Below are 13,022 nucleotides of genomic sequence, written 5' to 3' on the forward strand. Positions count from 1 at the left end.
TTACAAGTTAGTATTAAGTCATCAGATATAGCACAACATATCCTTGGTACGAGCTGCAAATGATTTGACTTGATCTGGCTTGAGTCTAGGTTTAATTCGGACTCAAAAAATCACTAATTTTCTGAGCCAGGTGATGGCCGAGTTATCCAGACTGCCGGGTTATCGAGTGCCGAGTTTGCGGGACTGGACTGTAGCTTATTCCCTATATGGGAAATTCGCTAAAAGCTTTTTAAAATACCACGTTTTTAAACTAAATACATTGGCGGATGCAATAGCTAATTTGCAATTATTATTTTCACCTATTAAACAATTCCCAAAATCCAACTGTAATTTAGGCACTGCAAATTGTTAAAAAAACCTCTGCAAAATGGCCAAAATTGCCAGGGCACCGAGCATTTTAGCATAAATCAGGTCAGGGCAGTCCTAGGGTTAAATCCCATGGCATATATGAAGTAGTTACAGAAGAAGAAAAGTATAAGACCAAGAAAATCAAGATAAAAGGACAAAGTGGAAGAAGAAAGACGCAACAGCACAACAACTTTCAATAATATATAAATTCAAACCATATGTTTATGTACAGACCAAAAAAAGATTTTTTGCTTGGCGTAATTAACCTAATCTTCCACCACTTTCTGACTGACCTCTAGTCATTTACTGGCAGAACTAGACAAGACGGTTCATTTTGATTATCATAACATTTTGTATTGTGATTTATGTATGATTGGTATGTGAATTGTCTCATATATTTACTTGTTGCAGAGTTGAATACTGAGCAAGTTCGAAGTTTAGATCCTTTGAAAGTTCGAAATATCACATTCCAAGACTTTCTTGAAGCTTTGAAAAGAATCCGTCGAAGTGTGTCGTCACAGAGTTTAATAACCTATGAAAAGTGGAACAAAGAGTATGGAGATGTCAGTTTGTAATTTTCTTTATTATTTGTGCTTGTTTTCTTTACATGTGTTTTATTTTTTGTTGGCTTAGTCTTTTAATTTTTTTATTGCTTTCATGCAACAAAACAAAAACCTAGTCATTGCAATCTTACCTTAGAGTTATAATTTTTAAGTTGAGCCATAATTTGTCAAATCACAATTCTAAATAACAAACATTCCATTAAAATGGAAACTGTATCTTTAGTCAACAATGAAGAGGACATTCATAGCTTATATTCATTACTTTAAGATCAAAATACATTAAAAATAAGGAATGTTAGGGAAGTTGAATTCTTAAAATTGTTTCTTAATATTGAAATGAAATGAAAAATCCTTTATTTATTCGGCCAAAGTTATAAATATTATGCATTAGGATATGATGAATTGTTTTTAATACCATTACAGTAGAAACAGTATTGATTTTTGATGCATCAAACTGCAATAGAATTCTTAACTATAGAAACCCCAACTATCCAAATCAATATTTGACAAAATAATTATTTAAAATCAAAGCCCCGGAGAGGGCACAGGTGGGTGTGCTACAACTTTGCTCCAAAGCAACGAGTCATCACCACCTCACCGCCTAAAGGCTGATCTGATAATGTAGTTCATTTGTGTTGGTTTTGTCTATTGTCTTCTTAATTTTTCTGCTTGTGATTTATTTCTGTGATTACTATGTTACATCCAAATATCTGAATTGATACTATCTAATTGATCCTGTTTCCCGATTGATTAATCAAGGATGTACTATTACAATAGATTACCTACTTTAGGTTTTTGGAATTTATATTCCTCTCAGTGGTGTATGATTTTAAATATCTTCTTGATCAGCATTGTACGTGTTATTAGATTTACAGAAAGTAAATAAAAGAAACGTCTTATAACACTTGAAACAAAACATATATTTACGCTTATACTGTTACAAACAAGACGGTAAATATACAAAAAAGATGGTAAGTGGTGATCGATTTTGATTGGACACTCCAATCACATCAGACCCAATAGGCGATCTTTTTTGTATATTTACCGTCTTGTGAGTAACAGTATTAGCGTAAATATATGTTTTAAGTGTTATAAGACGTTTCTTTTATTTACTTTCCGTGATTTTAAATATGTAAATTAATAGATTGTATCTCATTTCATTATGTCATTCATAACCCAGCTGTAAATCCGGGTTAACACAATGCCATTAGGTGAGACAATTGTGAGAAGACAACAGTTTAACTGATTGGCATGAAATTGTTGGCTTCGTGTAAACACTACAGGCATTTGGCTTGCCAACTACCCTCACAATTGCCCTGAAATCCAGTTGTCTCACGGAGTAGACTGAGGACAACTGGCCCCCACCAATCACGTGATGACGTTTGGCGAAGGCAACTGTCTCCTCACCAACTGGCATCGTGTAAACCTGGCTTCCCGGTGTCACTGTTTACAAGGGTTGCACCTTATGATTTAGTGGAAGATTCAAGAACGTATGATATTTCCTAAGTTAAATGTTCAACACTTAGTTTGTGCTGGACGGCTATTCCACTTTGTTCAACCTAGACTTAACACACTGTTTACTAAATTTATCTGGGATGTAAACAGAAAAATTGTTGCTCATATTTCTTAGTAACTAAATAATAAGATAACCTTGTGTTGACTATACCACTATGGCCACCTTGGTCGAGTTTCAAGTATGTAGATCCATCATTTATTTTTTAAATTAAGATTTTTTAGAGTGAAATGAATTTTACTCAATCATCTCAACAGTGAAATATAAATGATAAATTGGGTGAAATACACACAAAGTTGTATTGAGATTTTTCAGTGTGGTAGTTATTTAGGTAGCTGCTGTATTCTTCTTTTAAGATCAAATTAAAAGTTGTGTTTAATGTCAAGCTTTTAACTTTATAGTCTTTATAGTCCGTGTTTCTCCTTTTTTAGCGAATTTCCCTATAGGGAAGTAGCTATTACCGTAGGTGGCACGGTAAGACCTAGTCCCGGGACCGATTTACTTTTTCATTTTGATGTCCCTAGAGGCCAAATACACCATTCGTTCAAATTGTTATATATGTATATATATATATATATATACTCGTATATATATATGTATACGTCCGTGAACGCGATAACTTGAGTAATTTTTGTCCGATTTTGATGAAATTTTGTTTAAAGGTGTAATGCCAGATAAACTTGAATGAGATCGTGAACCAGCATGATCGGACCATGGGAACGGGGTCTTACGGGAGTTTTTATGGGGTAAAAAATCGTTTTCCTCATTTTTCACCCTCAAAACACAAAATTTCCCAATTTTTCTCTAGACCTTTCTAAAGAGCTTAAAAAAACAAATAACTTAGTATATAAAAGTGTTTTTGTACAATTATTAGTAACGGAGAAAATTCAAAAAATTGTAAATTTCAAATTCCCATGTTATTCTTATGGAGAATATTGTAAAATGTTGTTGTTTGCTTGTTTATGGCTACATTTTGATCAAACTTGGCAAATTTATTTATTTTATACTAAGCTATTAATATTTTAGTAAAAAATAGATTTTATTAGTTTCCTTGTAGCAGCAAACCTAGGAACTCCTTATATTATATATATATATACAGTCTTGGTCTTCGGGGTTCGACCGCGTCCTTAGGTTATCTACACTATGTACTGAGTGGAAATTCGCTTAGTCGGCAGGTTTGCTGCGGCGGGGGTATTTATTTTTTTCTTAGGACGTTAGGCAGGAGCCCGGGATTGTTTTTCACATTACTTCAGGCTAGACCTTAGGGTTGCGGCATTACCTATCACTTTGATAAAATCCATTGGTGATTTGGCGGGATTTGAACCTGGGACCTCGGGCACTAGACTCTAGCCACTAGACCAGCTCGCTCCCCAACTTTATAGTCGGTGTTGATAGTATCTGAACTTGTAAACTCTCTCTGCTTAGAATAAGTTAAAAACACGTTGTAAGTTTTAATAGTTTTTAGAAGTTTTACAATTTTCTCTACTACAAATGTATATAGAAATGTTCTTTTTTATTTGAATTTAAGATAAAATGACATAACATTGTTTTATATCTACACCATTTATATTTAGCAGTAGTCCAGGCAATGAATGCTCAAAAAAGGCTATAGAGGGAAATGTTTGGAACACAATTACTGACTTGGTAACTTTTTTAGTATAGTTAGGAGGTTAACATACCTAAAGTCCCCGCCTCTAGCCTTTGTGCTGTGGGGGAGGGGGGGCTTGAAGGTACCATTTTTTGCTGAAATCTCGGAAACCATGCGTCCTAGCAAAGTTATGGTAATATACTTAATTAAATCTTATTAAATTGTCAGTAAGATTGTAATTAATTTACTATTTTTTGATATCTTGTATGCTTTTTGTTTTATTTACTATCAAAAAAAGTTTGTAAATTTAGACAAATACATTTTTTCCTTGTGTTTTTTGTTCTTTTGGACAAGTTAACTCTCAAACTATGCTTTCTAAAAATAAATGCTGGGCATAGGGTTGTAGAAAATCAAATTCCCTTCAATAATATAAATGACTTTACTAGTTTACCTTCTTCCATTCAGATTTTAAAGAAAATTACCCATCAGTATAAAAAAATAAAAATAAAATAAAATCTAATGTCAACATTAGATTTTATTTTATTTTTATTTGATCTATATAGCTTTTATTGCTCAAGCAAGGAATTTTAAGTTTTGGGACAACTGTTGACTACTGAATATTTCAATTTATCACCTTACCCCATCAACTAATTGACGGAAACATTCACCATTAAGTGGATAAAGTGAGTACTGGGCGTCTAAAAATAGCAAATATACCCATTATTGAAAATATATAATTGTGGGCTGCCTAACTAGCTTCCTCAAACTTGATGATCTATCGAGACTATTGTAATGGGAAAATATGGTGTTATAACCACAGAGCATGGAATTAATATAGAGGCGGCTTCTCGTACCAAGATGGCGGCCGGCCCGGTCTGCATTTATATTTAAACCATTATATTGTTACCATGGAAACCACAAATCAATATTTACTTTTAAAACTCTCACCTCAGCACTTTGAAAGCCCGCGGGGCAGAGTCCTAGGTCAATATCGAAGGGGGGACTAGTTCTATATGTATCCTCGGAGTGGTAGCTTCATCTAATTCATAAAGTAGCATAGAATAACACAGTGGTAATGGTGCCGTGTTTTCAAAGTTCCGAGCCCGACTCTCTTACCAAGATGGCGGAAATCGGCTTCACTACTGGTATAGCTGTAGGTATAGGAGTGGCGACTCTATATTTATTCTATGCTCTGTGGTTATAACCATGTTTATACATATAATACGAGTGTCTGTATGGCACTGGAAACAAATCATAACAATTAAATTAAAACAAAGATAAATGACATAAATTTCCTTTGATAAGTTACTCTATATCCTTTCATTGCCTGGACTACTGGTAGAGAATCAGAAATATATTTTGTAGATAATATCTTTGACTATCAATTCAACTTCAGTATCCAATACTCAATGATAATATTTAGTATTTAGTTGTAATATTTTTATCTGTTGGAAAACTGGAAAAGCCTAATCTCAAGTAATGTAAATTGGAATTTCATTAGGAGAAAATAAGTTTGGTCAAACTTAGCCGTTATTGAGTTAATTGATTACATAAGGTCCAATCTCAAAGACCTTTACTCGCTCCGCTCAATAATACCTTAGACATTCCATCCCCATGTTAAAGTTGTCGCCAGGTTTTTTATCAAATATGTCTTAGTTGATGTGAGCCACCTACAGATTGCGCTGATATAAATTACTGACTTCTGCCGACTACATTATGTCTTTTACCAATTGAAACTGATGGAATGACTTATTATGAGCTATAGCAACTGTTATGACCCAGTAACTATGTCAGTAACAAAAAATAAGGTACAAAATATAGTTATAGACACTAAAGCAATCTGTGACTGGCTTACACAACTACATTAGTTTTTAGTAAAAGATTGGGGACAGCTGATCCATATAGATGGGATGTCTTCTTCTGTATCCAATAGTCAATGATAATACTTAAAAGTTAGTTCTTTTTATTATAAAAAAGGTTTTAAAATCAAAAAGATTGTCATAAAATTAATTAACCCATAATAGAATTCATGTAATGGATCAAACAACGGAGATATAAAAATATTTTTTTAAAATTTCCAGTACTTTGTTCCATTTAAATAGTGTTGTTGGAAATGTTTAACGTTATATGAGTTTCTTGTATGAGGATGGGAATATCTGGAGAGATGTTTTCTTAGATATCAGCTGTCATAAAAAATAACTACTTTCTGGAAGGACTAATGACAAATTGTATTAGCAATCTCTGTTTTATCCAAAATTGTAATAGGCCTAAAAGGTTTCCTTAATATGAATTTTATTGTCGTTGTTAAAAATTGTTATGGTTGTAAGTTAAGGGAAACTTAATTTGACTAGCTTTTAGACAGCAAACAAGATTTTTATAAAAATTGTCAAGTGTTGATACCGGATTGGTTCATTTAAGTTTCTTGGACAGAGCCTCCTAGACGAGTAATGTAACCAAAGCTTTTTTGTCCAGTGGCGGATCCAGAGGGTGAAGGGTGCGACCCTTGGACATTCATATATATTTTTTTACTGCATGTATTACAGGCATACACATTGCGTAAAATTATTTGTCACACTAACTTTAGACAAAGAAATGGTATAAAACTGCAATTTTGGAGACTTAGTTTACACTAATTTTTCAGGAGAGTACCACCGAACCCCCGGTTCGCCCCCCCCCCCCCCCCCTTGTGACTGTTCTAGATCCACCACTGTTTTGTCCTTGTGATATTTTATAAATCTTTTAATACATTGCACATATAAAAATACTGTACAATTTTGTTTGGGAATTTCATTCTGGCGTGCATGCTTAACAATACAGTAGAGTGCCGTTAGTCCAAAATGGTTGGGACCGGACCCATTTCGGATTACCGAATATTTCGGAATAAAAGATTTTTGTTTTTTTTATTTTTTGCAAATTTTTTCAAAATATTTTTGAAAATAAAGGGTGATTTTTTTATTGGTGCGGTTTTTAAAACTTAATAAAAAAATAAAAAACAACCAGCATTGACATAAAAATGCATTTATTTGAACTACAGTGTCATGACATTTACGTTTAAAAATGATTTTTGGCATATGGGCTCCATTCCGTTCGCGTAGAAAGCCCAATCGAGAAGTCCAATTTTCGAATACTCTTTCCAGCAGCTGTGGTTGAATTCTGCCAATAGCTCGACGAATGTTATCTTTCAAGTCATTTAAAGTTTGTGGCTTGTCAGCGTATACTTGCCCTAAACATATCCCCACAGAAATAAGTCTGTTGGCGTGATATCACACAACCGTGGGGGCCAGATGACACTACCTCTAAATGAGATGATACGTTCACCAAATGTTTCTGCCAAGAGGCCAATTGTGTCGTTTGCCGTGTGGCACGTCGCGCCGTCTTGTTGTAACCAGACATTTTCTAAATCCACTTCAAGTTCATTTAGCTGAGGAACGAAAAAGTCCCGTAACATTGCCCAATAGAGTTGAAACTTTAAATGACTTGAAGCTAACATTCGTCAAGTTATTGGCGGAATTCAACCACAGCTGCTGGAAAGAGTATTCGAAAATTGGACTTGTCGATTGGGCTTTCTACGCGAACGGAATGGAGCCCATTTGCCAGAAATCATTTTTAAACGTTAATGTCACGACACTGTAGTTCAAATAAATGCATTTTTATGACAATGCAGGTTGTTTTTCCTTTTTTATTTAGTTTTAAAAATCGCACCAATAAAAAAATCACCCTTTAGTTTTTTTAGTCTTAGGACGGCACGAGCCCGGGATTGTTGTTCACATTAATTTAGGCTAGACATAGGGGCTGCAGCATTATCACTTAAATAAAATCCATTTGTGATTTCGCGGGATTGGAACCCGAGACAAAAATGAAAAATGGTTATTAAAAAAAATGGCGAAATATTTACTAAAATACTCTATAAAACAAGTCTATCTCGCCCGGCCCCTACTGAATACGTTGACGAGGTACAGCTAACTTTGTTTAAAGTAAAATAAAAAATTAAAAAAAAATACTTTTGGATTTCAGATTAAGCGGACTTTCGAATTACCGAAGTTTGGATTATTGGGACTCCACTGTATTATCATTATCATATTTTGTTTATGCACAAGAGTTTGTTTAAACAATGTTTTGGCTTTGTTACTTTCTTACTTTTATAAAAGTTTGAAAATAAATTCAATTTATGTGTTTATCTTATGGTATTTTTATTTATTACTAGCGACCTTTCAGTAAAAATCAATAATTCCATTTAAGTGTGTTATGTAAAGAGAAGAATTAATTTGTGAGCCAACTATATTGTAAAGACATGCACAAATAATTTTTGTAAATCAAAGTAGATTTTTAATGGTTCAATTTAATTCACTATAGTAGTACAAATCGGCCCAAAAATAGCCCAATAGGAATTATAATACAAGTTAATAACCTTACCATTACCATTATCAAATCCTTACCTTTATCCCATCTCTGGATAATCATGTCAACTACATTTTCACATGCATAACACCATTCGACAACACTGCTCTGATCTTGTTCCCATTGGATAATTTAGATGTGAGGAAATATAAAATCTTCCTTTCTGTGGTAAAAAAGTAAGGAAAATGAGTTAAGATAAAGGAAAATGAGGAAAGAAATGAAAGATGATAAACTGAACCAACCATGATGATGAGAAGAGACACTGGACAGAAGAATTAAAAGTAGACTTAATGCCCAGAAAATTAAAAACTTAATTTGCTGACCACTTGTAGAGACATTGCAAGGACGATGCTAAACTATGTATCATGTTTCTGTCTTAACTTTACATTTTTATCGGTTCAGAAACAGGTATTTGTAAAGAAAACAGAGAAAATAAAAAGCAAATGATCATTCTATTAATAAATCCCTTTAAACATACAGTCAACCCAAAGGTTGATTGCTCATATGGGATACCAGTATCTAAAGTAACATTAACATAGACTAAACCAACTTCCACTTACCACTACCCACTACCTATGCTCAATCAAGAATCAAGAGTTTTATTGCCATTGACCTTTCTTTGTACAAAGGAATAGAAATAGTCAAAACACATTCCAAAATATATCTATACAGAGTGATTGGTACTCAGTGTGACAAAAATTTTTTGGTGTTGGTACAAAGTAAATGAAGTGTGATGATGCATATCAAATGTTCCAAGTAGCGATTTCTCAATTACCTGTATATGGATTTGAGTAGATAATGTCATTTTCGTGTTCTACATTAAATTTTGAATAAGAATAATAGAAAATGGCGGAGGATCAGTTGTAAAAACTCCATTGTAAATAGATTCAAAGATAAAAATTAAGATGTTTGATACAAATTTAAAAAACAATGGTCTATTGCATTTTTCACACCCTGTATACAAGAAAGTGTCGTAATATGTTGGAAACTGTGCCATTTTATAAGCTTCTCAACCATATGCTACACTATTGAGGTTTAGATATTTTTTTGTTTGTTTTAGTGGTTTGAATACCAGAAAACGGGGAACTTTTTTACTGTTTTTACTGTTCAAGCTGAAACAAAAATACAACTTTTGCTTAATACAGGGTGATTACCGAGAAACGCATGTTTTTCAAATAACGAGTACTCAGGTAATTCAGAGCAAAAAATGTATTTATGAGTGGAAAAACAGTGTACACAATATGCAATTTCAGAATAAAATTACTTGCAATTTAGCATTTAAAAATTACATCTCTAAGGTGGTGGTTAGAGAACATTGATAATTTTACGGGTCGCCTTCTGCTTTGATACAGCGTTGAAGGCGTTCCTTAAAACTTTCTACGGAATTTGCTAACCTATCTCTAGTAATGGCGTTGATTTCCTGGCGAATAGCTTCTTTAAGTTCCTGTATTGTTTTTGGTTTGTTTATGTAAACTCTAGATTTCAAAAATCCCCATAGAAAGAAATCTGGAATTTTAAGACCTGGTGAGCGCTCGGCCAAGTGACACCACCAAAACGTGGGATAACTCTTCTAGGGAATGTTCACCGAAGGAATTACATTCTAATGCGAGCTGTATGCACTGTTGCCCCATCTTGTTGGAACCATACGTCATTACGTATCTCGACACATTGATGGCGCAGTTCCGGCAAGAAATATTCTTCCAACATTTCTAGGTACCGTTGTGGATTCACTGTCACTGCTCTGCCGGTGCGGCTAGGACTCTGAACTGTTGCAAGGCGCACTCTTTCAACTGTCTCAGGGGTACTAACTGTCCTTGCCAGTCCAGGAGGTTTCCTCTTAAGCAAGGAACCAATTGAGTTAACATTATGTATCCAACGCAATATCGTGTGACGATCAGGGGTAGCGCCATACCGTGCAATGTTAAAATGTGTACGAAAGTCTCGCTGAGTCTGAGTGACTGATTCACCATTTGCGTAATATCGTCGCATGGCAAACATACGACACTTTCTTGTATAGGCTGTGAAAAATGCAATAGACCATTGTTTTTTTTAAATTTTTATCAAACATCTTAATTTTTATCTTTGAATCTATTTGCAATGGAGTTTTTACAACTGATCCTCCGTCATTTTCTATTATTCTTGTTCAAAGTTTTATGTAGAACACGAAAATGACATTATCTACTCAAATCCATATACAGGTAACTGAGAAATCGCTGTATTAAGTTTTAGCATGGTTATTTTTGAAAAACATAAAATAATTTTTTGGGAAGCTAATTTTTAGACTTGGAACATTTGATATGCATCATCACACTTCATTTACTTTGTACTTACACCAAAGAATTTTTGTCACACTGAGTACCAATCACCCTGTATAGGCCCATATATAATCCAATGTATGTATGTTTGTTTGTTTGTTTGTCCTCTATGGACTCCAAAACCGCTCGACAGATTGTAATGAAACTTTCAGGCATTATTTAGCATTATTCAAGGATGGTTTGTGTGAAGTTTGGTGCAGATCTGTCAAAAGGGCTCCGCCCCAGTGGGTCTGGAGTTTTCCATGTTAACGTTATGAGTACTCATATTTAAATGGAATTAATGAATCTTAACTGCTGGTTCAACTAAAAAATTTGATTCTGTGATGTTCAATAGCATTAAAAAGTTAATAGATTTACCAACAGGGTGCAGCACTATTATTTTTTTATTATTTATGACAAAAGCTAATTTGCAACCAAAAGGTGAGTGAGCGTGGCGAACGAACTTCAACCTGGAGGCGAGTTAGCGTAGTGAACGAGCTAACCTGAAGGCAAGTGAGCGCAGCGAACGAGCTCCAACCTAAAGGTGAGTGAGCGTAGCGAACGAACTTCAACCAGGACGTGATTGAGCCATGGGAACGAGCTCATCTTGAAAATGAACGAGCATTTGACATAAAACCATATTAGGACAGGACGACGTCTGTCGGGCCAGCTAGTATATATATAAAACAAAGTCCTGTTAGTTACACTACTTATAACTCAAGAACGGCTGGACTGATTTGAAAGATTTTTGATTTGTTGGATTCTTCTTTGTCTTGATTAACGTATAGGCATATTCAGTTTTACATTTAACCTCAAGCGGGGTTTGCACTAGCATGTAGCGCTTGCATAAGTTTTACTTGTATCCTACTTTCATAACAACTTGCAAATGTAAACACTAACATGTACGAAAGTTAAACTTGCAAGGCTGACTAGCATGCATTTTTTACTTACACGTAAGATCCACTTGCACGCCGGCTCCACTTGCCTGTGTAAACACGAGACTTGCAGACCACTCCTACTTGTGTATTTTTTATAGTTGTAGTGGTTATTGAGTCGTCACGGCTGAATAGTAATTCGTTGGCTTCTTCAAAAAGCTCATCTTGTAACACACTGACTACATATCTCACTACAGCCCTAACATCTTCTATAAAATCTGACGTGCCGCATAACATGTACAACTGCACTGACTGGACTTGGGCAAGTTCCACTTGCAAAGGTAGGTGTAGTGTAAACCTTAACTTGCATGACCATGCAAGTAAAACTTGCACAAACGCTACATGCTAGTGTAAACCCCGCTGGCCTGTAAAGTTTGCATATTAAACTTATGGAGCTATTGGAAGAATGTAAATAAATAAATATACTAAGTCAGCTGTACAATTTGACAGTTCAAAGAGCAGAGGTTAAGATGTACAGGTTCTGCTCCCAAGATTCTTAAGCTGATTATGAGAATACTTTACAGTAGTTTTACTGATTAACACGTCATGTTTGGATAACAATTTTAACTAGATGGTTTTTTTTTAACTAAATGAAAAAAAGTTATATTTTTTAACATTTAGGTGACTATTTACACCATTATTTATTTTCACTCAATTTACAAACTAAATTTCAATTGCACTACCATTTTTTTGTCCAGGTAGCTACTACTTATAAAATTTTCATCTATTATTTACTTAGACCACAGAAAACATACTACTATAACCCAGAATGTCAACCATATGGTAAAAAGCATTAAGTACTTTGAGAGAGCTTTGCCTGTCAATTCGCTGGTGGCGCTGCCTACGAATTGACAGACAAAGCTCTCTCAAAGTACTTAATGCTTTTTACCATGCGGTTGGCATTCTGGGTTATAGTAGTATGTTTTCTGTGCTTTAGACTTAATTTACTAAATATACTTGAAGTCTCTTCTTGAATACTTTGACGCTCTTGAAGTCTCTCTTTGTATGCTATTGTAAAATCTAAAGCCTTTTTGAACTGTATTTCATGAGTGGTTTCGATTGAGTGTCCTGATGGTAAAATACTTAATTTCACTTCACATTGCAGAAGCTTTTTTCACATTTAGAGAAAATGTGTTGTGTTTTTCTACAACACTGCTAAGCTTCAATTTTACTATGGAGAATATCACAAAACTAAGTTGTAGGCAATTTACTTTTCCTTCTAAAATCAATTAAATATTTATAAGTATATTCCTTTACTCTACGGTTAGCGTGTAAATTAATGTAAAGAACTGGTATGTACTACGTTGTTGAATTCTTATCATACTTTTTTTTATTATTTATTCTTATTACAGTAGAACCTTGATAACAAGGCTCTCATGGGGA

At 34.3% G+C, this 13,022-nt stretch overlaps 1 protein-coding gene across 3 annotated transcripts in view; it reads left to right on the forward strand.

Moving 5' to 3' along the window:
• The window catches only part of LOC129005057 (spastin-like), a 59,613-nt gene extending 56,804 nt beyond the window's left edge, over nt 1–2,809 (forward strand). For all 3 annotated transcript variants that reach the window (XM_054433836.1, XM_054433834.1, XM_054433835.1), the window contains one exon: nt 760–2,809. In XM_054433836.1, coding sequence (XP_054289811.1) covers nt 760–923 — 164 coding nt within the window. In that variant the 3' untranslated portion in view covers nt 924–2,809. The remainder of the gene's footprint in view (nt 1–759) is intronic.
• Nucleotides 2,810–13,022: the final 10,213 nt, after the last annotated feature.

The sequence above is a fragment of the Macrosteles quadrilineatus genome, unplaced genomic scaffold (genome assembly GCF_028750875.1).
Source record: "Macrosteles quadrilineatus isolate MER2022 unplaced genomic scaffold, UCM_ALF_1.0 Scaffold_15__1_contigs__length_3749704, whole genome shotgun sequence".
In the NCBI taxonomy this organism is placed as follows: Eukaryota; Metazoa; Arthropoda; class Insecta; order Hemiptera; family Cicadellidae; genus Macrosteles; species Macrosteles quadrilineatus.